General features: G+C 40.9%; 1 protein-coding gene across 1 annotated transcript in view; it reads right to left on the reverse strand.

Annotated features, from left to right (window-relative positions):
• Positions 1 to 508: 508 nt before the first annotated feature.
• KIAA1210 overlaps positions 509 to 17,618 on the reverse strand; it is a gene marked incomplete at both ends in the record, with an annotated part of 61,859 nt that continues 44,749 nt past the window's right edge. Inside the window, 5 exon segments of the mRNA XM_079728104.1 lie at positions 509 to 657; positions 2,121 to 2,220; positions 3,174 to 3,337; positions 4,790 to 7,507; positions 10,179 to 10,287. Of these exon segments, the coding sequence (XP_079584230.1) occupies positions 509 to 657; positions 2,121 to 2,220; positions 3,174 to 3,337; positions 4,790 to 7,507; positions 10,179 to 10,287 (3,240 nt within the window).

The raw sequence follows: 17,618 nt of genomic DNA on the forward strand, positions 1-17,618 counted from the left end.
TTCTTAGGGGGCTTTGCAAAGTTTGGAAAAGCAACCAAAGAAACTGAAGCATTTAACTAGGCTCATAAAGCCTAAAAGCCAATCCTTGGACCAAATCATCTGGACATTTCCATTAGAATGAATTTATTTGATCAAGGGAAATGACCACCTCTTAGTTGCTCCAACAAAATGTTTTAGCTTTCTCCCTTCTAAAGCACATTGTTCAAAGTTAAAGTTTTCTCAGTTCGACAGCAGTGCAAACATTTTATATAGTTTTTATAGAGGAAATGCTGGGTTTTCAGATGCTGGCAGTGACTGTACTGAAGGTTAGGCATTCATGGCATCTGTTTCATTCAAATAATTATTAGCTTTAATTTCCCTTTTAAGGCTCTTATGCTTAATAAAAATGGTTACAGTAAATAATTCACTACGTGACATTAATACAGCTATTGGCAATTATCATTTAAAATGCTGATACTCCACCCAGGAGCTATTTATTGCATGATTTTTGCTACGTGGCTACATGGTTTCATGCTTTGTCTTTCTTCTTGGCCACGGAGAACCAGCCTGGCTCAGCTGGCTTAGCCGGCTGTTGTAGCATGGCTGGGACAGTTGAAGATCTTCTGGTTTCTTTTTCCACAGAAGGTACTTGAAATATCTTCTCATCTTCGAATCTTACTGGAACCATAGCAAATAACACACAAGCAGTAAGAAGCCCCAGAGATACTGAGGTACGTTTATGGGATGCAGTAAAAATTTTCCTCCTTTCAGGTTTCCTCTGGCTTCTAGAAGTCAGTGCATGGGCAATGCCATAGGGTGGTATGTGAAAAGGGTAACATCAATATGGCTAGAACCACAGGGGCCTGACATGGGAAGGCCTGAGAGAAAATACCTACAGCTATAACTGCCAATCTTTGGGTGGTTATTATTGGATTGTCTTACACTTTTGAATTGAGATCAGAGAGGAAACATGTTGTATGGTATCTGTTCAGTTTTTAAAATTTCTTATTAGGTAATATTGTTTTTGTTTTGCCAATCCATTATGTTGTGTGAAATGATTGTTGATGACTCAATAGATACACCCAGTAAAAGTCTATATGCTAAATAACATGATATCAACTACTCCTACCTAGCAGCCTCCTTCACTATTCCCCAGGTCTACTCCTTCCCTCATCCTGCTTTATGGTTGATTGACTTAGTGGCTTAGACTCAACCAGTGGTTCTCAACCCTGGCCACACATTAGAACCACCTAGGGCTCTTTTTAAAAATACAAATGCACATGCTATTTCCTGAACTAATTGAATTAGAATCTCTAGCAATGGATCCAGGGCCATCTGTAATTTTTAAAAAGTACATCAGGTGATCCTAAAGCACAGTGAGAGTTGAGAACCACTTGATAGGATTACTGTGCCCGTGAGACTATTCACAGCTATAAGCAGGTCAGGTGCTGCTGTATCATGGCCAGATGGTGGGTTCCTAATTCCTAGTTTAATTTCTTCATGAGGCGGACTAAGTCAGAGAACAAAGATGCCTCAATATAAATCTATCCTCCCCTCCCCCTGCTCCTTCTGAAAAAAAAAATTCCTCTGGCACGTGACTCTGCTGATGAGACCCCATTCTGTTCTATCACAGCACAGTGTTTGTTTCAGCTTTCAACATTTCCCCACCTCTCATACCTCTGCTCAGAATACAGAGGGGCTGAAACAAGCCTTTTAAATAGTTAAAAGACAATTCAATACCATTGGGCATTTATAGTGGATTATTTTCCACAGTTTCCCTGGGAATGTAGAAGGTGAGAAAACACCATTTTGCTATGGACTAGAAAGTGGCTTGGTTCTTTCCTCTTGAATACCAGCCACAGGAAAGTCCTAGTGAGTGATCACAATTTTGTTCTGATACAGCTTCCTCGATGGGGTAAAAGACTGGAAGACCCTCTGAAAATTATACATTGGACTGACTTACAGTAGTCATAATAATTGGATTTTCCTAAAACAAGCTAATATCTGTATCTAATGGAAGAACCATGAGAGAATCATAAGCTGATTTGGGGGAAGAGAGACATGTATTGTCTGAAATTGCAAAAGTTTCGCAACTTCTGCCAGGGCTATTTTGGGAGTGGGGGTTGGGGTGTGTTTTTTACCTGTTTTGGTAGACTTCGGTGGCTTCCGTGCCATCTCCTGTCTGTTGACATCAGAAGTGAAAACACTCCTTGGTTGGTTTTCATTTGCAAGGCCAGTTCTCTTTAATACAAAAATGAAAACAGAAAGCTTGTAAGTCCTGACATGAAAACAGCAAATTACTTATTCAGATCACAAGGTGCAAGTCCTGTCCTGGGTATTATAAGTTCAACATTAATCAAAAGAAAAGAGAGAGATAAGGAAAGAAATAGCACAGAAAGCACCTTGGTTCAGAATTTAGGTTCACAAAATCTAAGCTGGTTCAACTTCATCACCTTTCTGAGGTGGGAGAAAAGGCTGTCTAATCATACAAACAGTGTAAACAGGTTAACAAGAGAATTATGTAACTTGACAACAACCTTTTCTCTAGGACTTTACCAGCACTTAACAGAAAGCTAACAGAAATGCGGTGGTCACAAACAAATCTTATCAGTTAATGGACTTGAGTTCCATAGATTTCTACGTAACAAAACCTATTTACATCTGACTTGCGCTCCTTGCATTACAAAGTGATATAACAATAGGTCTTTTCAAAATTATACAGTTTAAGCTTTTCAAATTAACCTCTCCACAACTGGTCTAAATAAATTAGTTTATATACCTTAGTGTATTTCCCTCTGACAAAGCTTTAACTAAGGTGGACTTTGCCCCCTGTATGATCCTGCTCCCTTAAAAATACTAATAATGAAATGAAAAGATCTTTAAAGCAAAGAGTTAAACAGATTTTCACATGATCCCACAACAAATTCAGTAAGCACCTAAAAGTATAGGAACTTAGACATCTCGATATGTAAATTTCATTGAGTTTTCTTGAGTCAGTTTTATGTAGTTTTGACAAGAGGGGTTCTCATTCTAAAACTTCCAAAGACATTGAAAATGGGACATTGGAAGCAAGACATCATCCCAGCATGCCTGGGATGCTGGGAGCTGCATGTCTGGGAAAGTTCCCAATGTAAGCTTAATCAGTTGGCTCCAGCACCCTTTTGGAGTGTTTAGTGGGCTGCTCCAGGTCCTACCCCATATCTAGGTTCCTTAGTCTCAGCCTTGGCTCCAGCTCTATTCTTGGTTTTTGGCTCTTTCACGGGAATGTTGGCCTGGAGACTCCCCTGCCTCTGCTTTATCATGGTTATCCAAGCTGGCTCTGAGGTGGCATGATCTGACTGTCGACCAGGAGCTTTTCCTGAGAAAGGAATGAAAGAAGTTAGAACTAAAGTGAGGCAGGGGCTTCCCTGGTGGCGCAGTGGTTGAGAATCCGCCTGCCAATGCAGGGGACATGGGTTTGAGCCCTGGTCTGGGAAGATCCCACATGCCGCAGAGCAACTAAGCCCGTGCGCCACAACTACCGAGCCTGTGCTCCAGAGCCCGCGAGCCACAACTACTGAAGCCCACGCGCCTACAGCCCGTGCTCTGCAACAAGAGAAGCCACCGCAGTGAGAAGCCCATACACTGCAACGAAGACCCCCCCAACGCAGCCTAAATTAAATAAATAAATTTATTTTAAAATAAATTAATAAAGTGAGGCAGGCAGGGTCTTGAGACTGGCTGGGACCTACCCACAATAATGTCCCAAATGGGGATCCTTGTTAACTGCCAAATGAAAATAAAAAGATAACATATAGAGAAGGGCCCCCTTCTTTTGTGCCCTCCCCACCACTTGGCAAGGCAGGAGTTCCTTGAGTAGATAAGAAGCTGTACTTCAAAGTTTGCAAACCATCCTCTTACTGGTCCCTTTGCCTCCCTTGTCCATCCCTCTTCCTATCCCCATTTCAGGGTAGGACAATAGTTGCCAGGTGGGCTGGGAAAATTCCTAGGAGGCCAGACGCTTAGGTCACTGATGTCATTTCTCTAACTCCAAGGAAAATCTTATTGCATTTGTTACTTCGTGGTCTCTAATGCAAGTGTGTGGTTAAATGGATATGGTTATAGGCATGTACAAGACTGTGTGATGATGAGCCTGAAGGTACAAAGGCTTTGAGAGCGATAAATGCTCAAAACATCACCTAGCTCTGGATTCTTAGACATTTCAGGTGAGTTAAGAAGCTGTGGAAGTACAAACATTTACAATAAATTAAGATTTCAAGCTGAGGGTCTGAACATAGGGCTCTATTAATGAGCCGGCTTTTAAAATCTACATGGTGGGCTTCCCCGGTGGCGCAGTGTTTGAGAATCTGCCTGCTAATGCAGGGGACACGGGTTCGAGACCTGGACTGGGAGGATCCCACATGCCGCGGAGCAACTAGGCCCGTGAGCCACAACTACTGAGCCTGTGCGTGTCTGGAGCCTGTGCTCCGCAGCAAGAGATGCCGCGATAGTGAGTGGCCCCCGCTTGCCACAACTGGAGAAAGCCCTCGCATAGAAACGAAGACCCAACACAGCAAAAATAAATAAAGTAAGTAATAAACTCCTACCCCCAAGATCTTCAAAAAAGAAAAAAGAAAACCACAGCTTTAAAAATAAATAAATAAATAAATAAATAAATAAAATCTACATGGTGCTGAGGGGAGCATAATCCACATAAAGGTATTTTGAGAAAAGCATAAACTCCTATCTACATGTAAGGTGCACGGGGAAAGGGGGATGGGGAGATGGTTATGTGTCCATTACAGAATGTGGACAAATGTCCAGAGGGGACCCCTTTGGGAAACAGAAGGAAGCTTGGTAAAATCTTTTTTCTCACCCTTATACTTCTGTGAGGAAGAGGTTTTTCTCAGTTGGACTCCAAAAACGTTTTCAACAACAGCCCGACTGGTGGATGAATTTGAATGGCTGTTACCTTGATCAGAGTAAGTGCCCCCAGAAGTGGACGTTTGCCAGACAGGAGCATTGGTGAACTTCACAGCTTTGGTAGCAGGAATCAGGATGTTCTTAATGAGGTCTTCAGAGCCTTGGCTGTGTTGCTTGGTTTTGTTTGGAGAAGCTGGGTCTCTCGGTAGGGACCAGCAGCTAGGATCGCTCTCCAAAATGGTTCCCTCAGCAGCAGCACTTTTGGGACTTGAATAAACCTGTTGCTGCTGTTCAGGGGCTGCAGGAGCCTGAAAAGGGTGTCTGGGAGGCAGGTGCTCCCCCGAGCCCCTCCACTCCACAGGTGCACTCACTGGGCCTGTTGAGAAAGTCTGTGGCTGAAATTCAGCCTCATCTTTGGCTTGGCCAGGGTGTCTGCAAGGCAGCTGCTGTTTAGAACTACTCCACCTTACAGGAGTGCTCTCTGAATGTGAGAAGACTTCTTGCAGGCCTTCAGGCCTCCCCAAGCACGGTATAGGGCTTTTCGTAGGCAGCTTCTTCAAAGAAATGCCTCCCTCAGTATCGGTACCCTTGTAGCCTGAGAAAACTTGGTGCTCGATTTTAGGCCTCGACAAAGATTTGGAAGGTTGATTCGAAGACAGAGGATCCACATAGATTCCCTCCTCAGTAGAAGGCCTCTCTGAAAAGATGTGCTGTACCATGAACTTCATGAACAACTGGAAAAGACTGGGACGCACCAATTCCTTAGATATGCCTTCTTCAACTGCCATGCCCTCTAGACGTGAGGACATTTCCTCAACTTTTAACTTTTTAACTGACCGGGCAGGGTGTCTGGGAGGCAGTGACCTCCCAGAAATGCCCACCTCAACAGCAGCACCCTCAAAACTTGACATTTCCTGGAGTTTAGGTCTTACAGTGGACCGGGAATGTTTGGAAGGCGGCAGCTTGGTAGAAGCACCCCCTTCAATGTCGACACTCTCTGGACCTGCAGAGATTGGTTGTTTGACTACTGGTCTCATCGGGGCCTGAGAAGTCACTCTGGGAGGCCGTGGCTCCATGGGAATGCCCCACTCCGCAGCAGCGCTCTCTGGACCTGCAGAGGCTTGTTGCTTGGATGTAGGGCCCACCCAGGACTGGAAAGGGTGCCTGGGAGGCATCTGCTGCACAGAAGCACCCCACGCTCCAGATACATTCTTTGAAGCCCAGGAGACTTGTTTTCGGTCTTTGGGCCTCCCCAAAGCCTGGGAAGGGGGTCCGGGACGCAGATTTTCCTCACAGCTGCTCCAATCCTCAGCCCTCTTGTACTTTTCGACGTAACTCTTTGATCCTGTGGAGACTTCATCTTCAGGCTCCCCCAAAGCCTGGGAAGTGCATCTGGGAGCCAGCTGCTCATCAGAACTGGTCATTTGCACTACAAAACCGGATTCTGCGAAGACTTCTTGGCCATCTTTGGACTTCCTCAAAGGCTGGAGAGAGTGCCTGGGAGCCCGCTGCTGCCCAAAGCCACTCCCCTCTTTGGAAGCACCCTCGTAATGCGAAAAGACGGCTTCCACTTCTGGCTTCCCCAAGGCCCGGGAAGAATATCTAGGAGCCCCCAGCCTAGGAGCCTGCTGCTGCTCAGGACCGCTCACTTCCACAGCTGAACCTTCTGATTCTGGGAAGACTTCTTGTTCATTTTTGTGCTTCTTGGAGGGCTGGAAAGCCAGCTGCTGCTCAGAACGACTGCCCGCCTCTGAAGTACCCTCTGAATCTGAGGCAATGGCTTCAGCTTTCAGCTCCCCGGAGGACAGGGAAAGGCTTCTGGGAGGCAGCCTCTCTGCAGTAATACCTCCCTCTACCAAAGCTCTCTTGGTATCTGAAATGCTTGCTGTAAAGGCCTGGACAACGTTTCCAGGAGACTTTTCTTTGTAGGTATCTTGAGCTGACTTCATTTTAAATTGGACACTTTTCAAATCAAAGCTGGACGCTTCTTCCTCTTCTGACTGGCTATGAGAAGGATCCATAAACACCTGATGCTCCAGTGTCACTGAGAAAATATCTCGGGTTGTAGAAGGGCTTCCTACCACGGGTTTTTTCTTCTTGGTTTCTGTCTTCTTGGCTTCTGTCTTCTTGGCTCCAGAAGCCCCATCTTCATGGGATGGTGACAGACCACTAACCATGGACTCTTCCATGTCTTCAGGTATGGGTTGTGATGCTGATGCTTTTCTGCCTTCAAAATCTATACCGGCATTTCTCCTTCCCATGTCATCTTTATCTGAAAGCAGCTCCTGAGGAGTAGCGCTTTCTATTCGTGCCTTTGGGGGCTGCTCCGTGACTTGCTTCTCCAACGGCAGGTGCCAGGAAGGGAAAGCCCTGGCAGTCTTACCAGCAGGTGGGGACCCAGCTCCATTACCTAGGCCAAGTGCTCGACTGAATGGTTTAAAGCTTCTTCCTTTGGATTCATGCTCACGTGTTTCTGAAGTACTTGAGCCTCTCCTTCCACATTGTCTTCTGTATGCTGCTGGAAATGGGTAGCCCTGGCTCTCAGCAGCATCTCTGTTTGCAGCCTGATCTGTTGTCTTCTGTTCATAAATCCCAGTTTTGTTTCTCTGTTCCCAGCCTGAGGCACCTGTACCAAATAGAAGTAAGGAAAGGAAAGATGTGTACTTTAGATTTTGTAAAATAAGAATACTCCTCCCTGGCCCAGTGGGTACCTATTTGCTATTGAATTCCCTAGCAGGGAGAAGTAGCTATTCAGAACACAGAGAACAACTTGGTCACTATTAGCCTTCTGTGGTGGGAAATTTTTAAATCAAAGTGAAATCCGGTTTTATGAACTGATTCCAAGGTTGGCACATCACCATTAGATGTGAGACACAGCAAAAGGCAATTTTTGAACTTGTAACAACGATTACCTTTTAGGAAACTGACTGGGGCAGGGTGAAGGGAAATTTTACTTCCTACTTAGTATTTCTATTTTCTACTTAATTCTACTTAATTTTTATATAATATGCAGGTATTGCTTTATTTTTTAGAAAGGTGTCAACAGGGGTTATCTGGAAGGTAGGATTATGCCCCCCCCCCCCCATTTCTTCTGCTTTCAACTGTCTTTATTAAAATAATCTGATGTAATATACATGCAAAGCCATTCTTGGAAAGCCTTAACAACTGCCTCGGTCCACAGGCTTCAGGTCAAGCACAAGGCAGCAGTTCTACAGACTGCTTCTCTCCTCTCTAGTACTTTTACTAAGGAACTTATTTTAATCCCCAGGCGGGAGGGCCCTCGGGGGCCTCCCCTCCCTCATCATCCACTGGTCCCTAGCTCCACCTAGTGGTTTCACATCTAGCATATAGTGCTGAGCATGGGGTGCTGTACTCCAAACCACTCCCATGACATGGAAAACCAAAGTTATCTGCCCTATTTCTCCACAGAAGATATACAGACTGCCAACAAACACATGAAAGGATGCTCAACATCTTTACTCATTAGAGAAATGCAAATCAAAACTACAATGAGATATCATCTCACACCAGTCAGAATGGCCATCATCAAAAAATCTAGAAACAATAAATGCTGGAGAGGGTGTGGAAAAAAGGGAACCCTCTTGCACTGCTGGTGGGAATGTGAATTGGTACAGCCACTATGGAGAATGGTATGGAGGTTCCTTAAAAAACTACAAATAGAACTACCATATGACCCAGCAATCCCACTACTGGGCATATACCCTGAGAAAACCATAATTCAAAAAGAGACATGTACCAAAATGTTCATAGCAGCCCTATTTACAATAGCCCGGAGCTGGAAACAACCTAAGTGTCCATCATCGGATGAATGGATAAAGAAGATGTGGCACATATATACAATGGAATATTACTCAGCCATAAAAAGAAATGAAATTGAGCTATTTGTAATGAGGTGGATGGACCTAGAGTCTGTCATACAGAGTGAAGTAAGTCAGAAAGAGAAAGACAAATACTGTATGCTGACACATATATATGGAATTAAAAAAAAAAATGTCATGAAGAACATAGGGGTAAGACAGAAATAAAGACACAGACCTACTTGAGAATGGACTTGAGGACATGGGGAGGGGGAAGGGTAAGCTGTGACAAAGCGAAAGAGAGGTATGGACATATATACACTACCAAACGTAAGGTAGATAGATAGTGGGAAGCAGCCGCAGAGCACAGGGAGATCAGCTGGGTGCTTTGTGACTGCCTGGAGGGGTGGGATGGGGAGGGTGGGAGGGAGGGAGATGCATGAGGGAAGGGATGTGGGAACAGATGTATATGTATGACTGATTCACTTTGTTATAAAGCAGAAACTAATAAAAAAAAAAACAAAGTTATCTGCCCTCATGGACACTGAATAAGTATTATCCTCTGTGTGTAAAAGTGACAGCTATTAAAAATAAATATGAAAAGAGGATAAAAAGAAAGCAAAAGAAATTGCTCATTTAATTTCTTGTTTTGTTGTTGTTATGCAGAAGAGTTTTGTGGTTTTGTTACTTTTCATGGGAAAACGTATTTAGGGATATCCTGCCTTTGAACCCACATGTGAAATCCTTTGTGGCAAAAATATGAAATAGCTGTTTGACTTAATTTGTGGAACAGGAATTTTGGTTTATCAAGTATTGCTTGAAATTAGATTGCTATCAGCTGGAGCTAACATCCACATCCACACACACACACACACACACACACACACACACACCCCACACACACAGATTTTCACTCTAGTGGTTTTTGTTGTTTGGGGATTTGATGGGTGTTGGCTGCCAAGGACATCTGTCTGCAGCTGCCCAAGCCCTCTTTGCCCATGAATATGGGAACTGGTCTCACTGTTAACACAAGACCTTTTCTCTCTAATGGAAGAGAAAGGCAACTTTAAAAAACCAGGGTCTTTTTCGCCAGTTCTGTTATTATTGTCTGGTTCTGTTGCTGAGGGGGAATGCTGAAGGGGAAATCACTGGCTGCCCTCGGATATCTGGGCTCACTGAGGAACTCAGCATGTACATTAGACATAGAATTAAACAAACTTACAAACATAAAACACCTCTCTGGTTGGAAATTCATTTAGGTACAATAGGAATCCAGGTATGACCCTTTACCTAAATCTCACACAAGTGGCAACTGTATTAATTGGGCAGTTTAGATGGATAAACTTGGACAACATTAGTATGCATCTTAAACTGAAGGCTCTCTGAGGACCACCAACAGCAGGCCTGGGTTCCTGTCACATAGCACCATGCCATTAAGCTTGAGGACATGATTCTGAGTGAGGGTGAAGATGTGCCAACCTGTACTGTCTTTTTTCGGCTTCTTTTGGTCAGCTTCTTTCGGTTCGGTTGTTCTTTTCTTCTCTTCAGAAGCCAGTGGAAGGCTTGGCTTCTCCTGCTTTGGTTTTGCCTAAAAGAGGGAAAGAAAGAGCTTGAATCAGACTTAAGTGCTCTGAACCCACCCCTGCATGGTTGCCGAAGAAAAAAGCTTCGGGAAAAATGTCCTTACTATCCAAATAGCTCTGTTGGGAGCATAATAATACAATTCATGGAAATTATTTCCAATGGCACCCATAACCTGGTGGTCATTTTACCTATTGGAAGTGGTTCACCTAGATTTGAGGTTTCTGATCTCTGAGTGATATGCTGCAGGGAACTCTAGAAAACACCCCAGAAACCACTGACCCACACTGCAAGGCCATAAATCTGAAAATGGGGTTGCTGGGCCTGACAACAATCATACTCTCGGCAACACTGGAATTCTTAAATTTGCTTCACCAGACCTGGGAGCCACATTCGAGTCCTGTTTGGTTTCTTTTCAGGGGATTTAGTGAAAGCATGAATTATATCTTTCTAGCTCAAAAGAAGAAAAAGGATTGGGGTTTGGTTAGGAAGGAAGAGAGAAAAAGATGAAGGGCTCAGCCCTCACACTGAAGGGGGTGAAATTGGTTTAGTATAATCAAGGTTTTCAGATAATGACAGTGCAGCTTTGGAAATGTCAGAGTTGCACTGCACTGAACAGGGTCTGTAGTTAGCTTTGTGTAAGCCTTTGTGATATGCATCTAAAGGCAAACATACAACTCTTTATGTTCCTACTCGAAGTGCCTATGTAAACAGACACAGCTCAAAATTATTTCCTTTTGAGTGAATGAGGTCAGATAGACCTGGATTCAGATCTTTGCTCCATCATTTACTCTCTGTGTGATCTTGGGCAAATTATTTTCTAAATCTCTGTCCGCATCTATAAATTAAGGATAAGGGGAAACCTCCTGTGGGACTTGCAGACCTAAGAGATTTCAAAGTAGGGAGCCAGTGGCAGCAGCCTCTGTGTCATAAATGTTCCTGGACTCTTTTGTATTCATCCATGTGTCAGGGAGAGAGTCACAAGGAAGAAGTAGATGTCCTGGCCTTGTTAGAGAGCGCTACCCAGGCCTTTCCTCAATTAGGCAGAAGGAAGAAAGTCAGAAAGAAGAGTCACACTAAGTTTCCCTTAGCCAACATTCCCTGTCTTCCAGGTTTGTGGTGAGGTTTCCAGGTGATCATGCATATACAGGATTTAGTGCATAGTAATTGATCAGCCTCTGCTTGACACCAAACCAAGGAGATTCAGGGCCACCAGAACGCCCTCCTAGGCTGGCGACCCTACCAACTGTTCTTTCAAATTATACTTTGTTTTCCTTTTAAAGCTAAACTGTAATGTTTAAGCTAGGGGCAACATGATGGGGTGAAAAGGGTACTGGGCTGGAAGTCAAAAGACTGGGTTCTGGTCTTAGCTCTGCCACTACCAGAGTGTTTGACCCTGGGCATCTATTTGTGCTTTACTGTCCTTCCCTGTAAAATGCTTGTAACTATGAAATCTTTTCATCTTTTCCAGCTCTGATTTACAGCCCTTTACTTATAGCCCAGAGTCACTGAGACTAAAGATTCACCAAAGTGAATCTTCCAGCTAACTGACACATCCTTTAAAATACCAATATCTTTTAATTCTTAGCTTTTAGTAAAAACCTTTTCCAAAGGCATTACTTCCCTATCTTCCTAAATAGGAATCAGGGAATATAGTCCAACTTTTCTTGATGATTTGGATGAATAAGGAACATGACCTATTACACTGGATACAGTGTGGCCCTTCTGCTGCTATTGCTACTGTTGCTGCCACCTGCCCCCCTTGTAGTCACCCTAGTGAATTAACAAACCAGGGAGGATGGCAGAAATAGCTGAGAAGCTCTCATGCCTGGGGATGGTAAGGGTTTAACTGCACCACCAAAGATTAGACTTTCTGCCTACAAGCCCAAGATTTAACCTATAACAACCTGACTCAATTCTTGAATTTACTAATAGAGAGTTTATTACATTAAAGCAGGACAAATGTTTAGATTGATGTTAGGAAATATTGACTATAAATAATTTAACTCCATTAACCTATAAAATACATAGTTAGCTTACTCAAATTAATAGAAAGAGAAAACTACATGTCTTAAAATGTTAATTTTCTTAATTGTAATCCCCAAGGTAACCACTAAGAAAATAATTTTAAAATATATAGAGAAGGGAATGAAAACAGTACACTGAAAAAAATTAATTAAATCCAAAATAAGGTAGTAATGGAAGAACTGAGGTACAAAAAAGATGTAAGATATATAGGGAAAAAAAGAGCAAAACAGAAGAAGTCCTTCCTTATCAGTAATTGCTATGAATGTAAATGAATTAAACTCTCCAATTAAAAGGGCAGAAATTGGCAAGATGAATTTTAAAAACATGTTCCATTTATATGCTATCTACAAGAGACTTGCTTTAGATCCAAAGACACAAATAAGTTGAAAGTGAAAGGATGATTAAAGGGTTTCCAAGCAAATGGTAGCCAAAAGAGAGGTCGGGTGGCTATACTAACATCAAACAAAACAGACTTCAGGTCAAAATTGTTATAGGAGACAAAGATGGATATTATACATTGATAAAAGGGTCAATCCATCAGAAGATAGAACAATCATAAATGTATACACACCAAACAACTGACCCTCTCCTAAATACATGAAGCAGAAATTGACAGAACTGAAGGGAGAAATAGACAGTTATACAATAATAGAGACTTCAGTATCCCACTTTCAATAATGAATAAATAGTTAGACAGAAGAGCAATAAGGAAATAGAGGACTTGAAACAATACTATAAACCAAGTAAGCCTAACAGATATATACAGAACATTCCATTCAACGAGAGCATAATACATACTGTTCTGAAATACACATGGAACATTCTCCTGTATAGACCATATGCTAGGCCACAAAATAAATCTTAATAAATGTTAAAAGATTGAAATCATGCAAAGTATCTTCTCTGCCCACAACAGAACGAAACTAGAAATCAATAACAGAAGGAAGACTGGAAAATTCACAAATAGGTGGAAATTAAACAACACACCCTTAAGCAACAAATGGGTCAAAGAAGAAATCAAAAGGAAAGTTAGAAAATACTTTGACATGAATTAATACTAAAACACAACATAACAAAATTTATGTGATGCAGCAAAAGCAGTCCTAAGAAATTTATAGCTGTATATACTTGTTAAAAAAGAAGAAAGATCTCAAATCAATAACCTAACTCTCCACCTTAAGGAACTAGAAAGATAAAACTAAACCCAAAGCTAGCAAAAGGAAGGAAATAACAAAGATTAAAGCAGAGGTAATGAAATAGGGAACAGAAAAACAATATGGAAAATCAATGAAACCAAAAGTTGGTTCCTTGAAAAGTAAAACAAAATTGACAAATCTTTAGCTAGATTGATTAAGAAAAAAAGAGACAAGATACAAATTACTAAAATAAGAATGAAAGGGAACAATTACTACTGACCTTATAGAAATAAAAAGGATTATAAGACAGTACTATGAATAAATGTATAGATAGCCTAGATGAAATGGATAAATTCATAGACACATTCAAATTACCAGAATTGAATCAAAAAGAAATAGAAAATCTGAATATACCTATAACAAGTAAAGAGATTGAATCAGTAATCAAAACCTCCCAACAAAGAAAAAACCAGGACCAGATGGCTTTACTGGTGAATTCTACCAAACTTTTAAAGGATAATGCCAATCCTTCACAAATATTTCAAAAAAATATGAGGGAACACTTCCTGATTCTATGAGGCAAACATTACCATGATTCCAAAGCCAGATAAAGGCATCACAAGAAAAGAATGCTATAGACCTACATCCCTCATGAATACATGTGCAAAATACTAGCAAACCAAATCCAACAGCATATTAAGGGCAATTATACTTTACGAGCAACTGGGATTTATCCCAGAATTGCAAGGAGATTCAACATATGAAAATAATGATGTAATATATTATGAAAATCAAATGTAATATACCATATTAATAGAAAGAAAGAAAAAATAATATCATCACAATTGATGTAAAAAAAGCATTTTACAAAATCCAATACCCTTTATGTTAAAAGCACCTAACAGGGCTTCCCTGGTGGTGCAGTGGTTGAGAGTCCGCCTGCCAATGCAGGGGACGTAGGTTCGTGCCCCGGTCCGGGAGGATCCCACATACCGCGGAGCAGCTGGGCCCATGAGCCATGGCCGCTGAGCCTGCGCGTCCGGAGCCTGTGCTCCACAATGGGAGAGGCCACACAACAGTGAGAGGCCCGCGTACCGCAAAAAAAAAAAAAAAAAAAAAAAAGCAGCTAGCAAACTAGGGATAAAAAGCATATATGAAAAACCCATAGCTAACATCATACTTAATGGTGAAAGGCTTAATGGTGAAAGCTTTTCCCCTAAGATGAGGAAAAAGACAAAGATGTCTGCTTTTGCCACTTTTATTCAGCAGTCTACTGGAAGTTCTAACCAGAGCAATTAGGCAAGGAAAAGAAAGAAAATGCCTACAAATTTGAAAGGAAGAAGTAAAACTATCCCTCTTTACAAATGACATAATCTTATGTACAGAAAATTCTGTATATAGATATAGTCATTATACTTATAATGAATGATCAAATATGGAATTTCAAAGAGAAGTGAAAACTATTTTTAAAAGGAGCCAAATAGAAATTCCCAGAACATATGAAAATTACGATGTCTGGGGAAAAAATTCCCCGATAGATTTTGCATGCTCATGAAAGCAGAAGAAAATACCAAGTAAATTTGTATAGAGAAGTCAACATAAATGACATACTATAAAGAAAAGAAATTAAATGATTAACAAATTTAAAAAAAGAAAATTCTGAAAAATCCTCATAAATCTGTTAGAGCTAATAAATGAATCAATCATAGTTGAAAGATACAAAATCAACACACAAACTCTAGTTGTATCTCTGTACACTCAGAATGAACAACCCAAAAAAGGTAATTAAGAAAACACTTCCATTTACAATAGCATCAAAAAGAATGAACTAATTGGAAATAAATTTAACCAAGGGGTTCAAGACTTGCACACTGTAAACTACAAAATATTGCTGAAAGAAATTAAAGAACTAAAAAAATGAAAAGACATCTCATGTTCATGGATTGGAAAACCTAATGTTAAGATGGTGATACTCCCCAAAGTGATCTACAAATTCAGAGCCATCCTTATCAAAATCCCAATGTGTCTTTTTGAAGATATGGAAAAACTGATAGTAAAATTCATACAGAATTTCAAGGGATCTCGAATAGCCTAAACGATCTTGAAAAGGAAGAATAGAATTGGAGGACTCACACTTCTTGATTTCAAACCTTACTACAAAGCTACAGTAATCAGGACAGTGTAGTACTGGCATAAGCATAGACATATAGATCAATAGAATAGAATTGAGAGTCCAGAAATAAGCCCATTCATCTACGGTTAAGTGATTTGCAGAAGGGTGACAAGACCATTCAGTGGAGGAAAGAATAGTCTTTCCAACAAATGGTGCTGGGACAACTGGATAGCCACATGCGAAAGAATGAAGTTAGACCCTTATCTCACACAATATGTAAAAATAAACTCAAACTGGATCAAAGGTCTAAATATAAGAGCTAAAACTCTTAGAAGAAAACATAGGGGTAAATCTTCATGATCTTAGATTTGGCAATGGTTTCTTAAATATGACACCAAAAGCACAAGTACCAAAAGAAAAAAATCAATAAATTGGACTTCAACAAAAATTTTAAAATTTTATCCAATTTTGTTCTCTGATAAAGTTAAAAAGCAACTCACAGAATGGGAGAAATTTTTTGAAAATTGTATATCTGATAAGGGTGTAGTATCCAGAATATATAAAAAAACTTTTACAACTCAACAACAAAAAAACAAACAACCCAACTTAAAAATGGGCAAAGGACTTGAATAGACATTTCTCCTAAGAAGATAATACAAATGGCCAATAAGCATATGAGATGATGCTTCACGTCATTAGTCACTAGAGAAATGCAAATCAAAACCGCAGTGAGATACTTCACACCCACTAGAAACACTGTATATAAAAAAAGGAAAATAACAAGTGTTAGCCAGGATGTAGAGATATTGGAACCCTCATATATAGTTGGTGGGAATGTGAAGTGGTGTAGCTGCTGGGGAAAACAATTTGGTGGGTCCTCAAAAAGTTAAGTATAGAATTACCATATGACCCAGCAGTTCCACTTCTAGGTATATACCTAAATGAATTAAAAACAGGTGTTCAAACAAAGACTTGTGTATGAATGTTCACAGCAGCAATAGCCAATGGTGGATAGGACCCAAATGTTCATCAACGGATGAACAGCTAAACTAAACATGGGACCTCCATACAATGGAGTATTATTCAGCCATAAAAATGACTGAAGTACTGATCTGTGCTACGACATGGATGAACCTCAAAAACATTTGCTAAGTGAAAGAAGCCAGATACAAAAGGCCATATATTGTATGATTACATTTCCATGAAGTATCCAGAATAGGCAAATCCAGAGACAGAAAGCAGATTAGTAGTTACCAGGCGCTGAGAGGGAGGAGGAATGATGAGTGACTGCTTAGTGGGCCTGGGGCTTCCTTATGCAGGAACCAAAGCTGTTCTGGAACTGGAGAGCGGTGACGGTTGCACAACATTGTGAGTGTACTTAATGCAACTGAATTGTACACTTCAACATGATGAATTTTATGTTATGTGTATTTTACCATGATACAAAATGTTACCTAATTCAATCCTTCCACCAGTTCAGACTGTTCCAGTTTGTCTGACTTAGTGTTATTGTCATAGCCTAAATTCATAAATCACTGAGCATCCTAATTTGGTTTGAGAGTTTGACGGCCATCTGTCCTGAGCAGGAGCAGAGCCTATGACAGAAGCAAGCATGTCAGCTCCATGACAACAAGGAATGTTAAAGCCTGTGCCTTAACTTTGGTCCTAACCAAATTGTATTTTTGTTGCCATATCTAACTGAAGGCTGCTTCCCTCCATAGAATCTTTTAACATCAAAACAGTGTTTTGTGCTGACTGGTTAATTATCTTCATCATAAATTACCTTTCTGTATACTTTTTAGTCCCCAAGGTTAATTGTTCTAAACTCTAAAAGCCCTCTCAAGTTCAAAAACAACCAATCAAATTAACCACACAATAGTATGAGAACGGAAGTGTTGATATGAGCAAAATCTGCTGATTTTCCAGTTGTTGATGGGTATTTTTTGGTTGGCAAAGCTAGACATATGAAATACACATACCTGCCCTCTCGTGTCAAATGACTTTTCATACAAATATGTGTCTATCAAACAATACTACATGCCCTAACCTTTGAGATTTTGG

This window comes from Hyperoodon ampullatus (assembly GCF_949752795.1).
Source record: "Hyperoodon ampullatus genome assembly, chromosome: X".
Lineage (NCBI taxonomy): Eukaryota > Metazoa > Chordata > Mammalia > Artiodactyla > Ziphiidae > Hyperoodon > Hyperoodon ampullatus.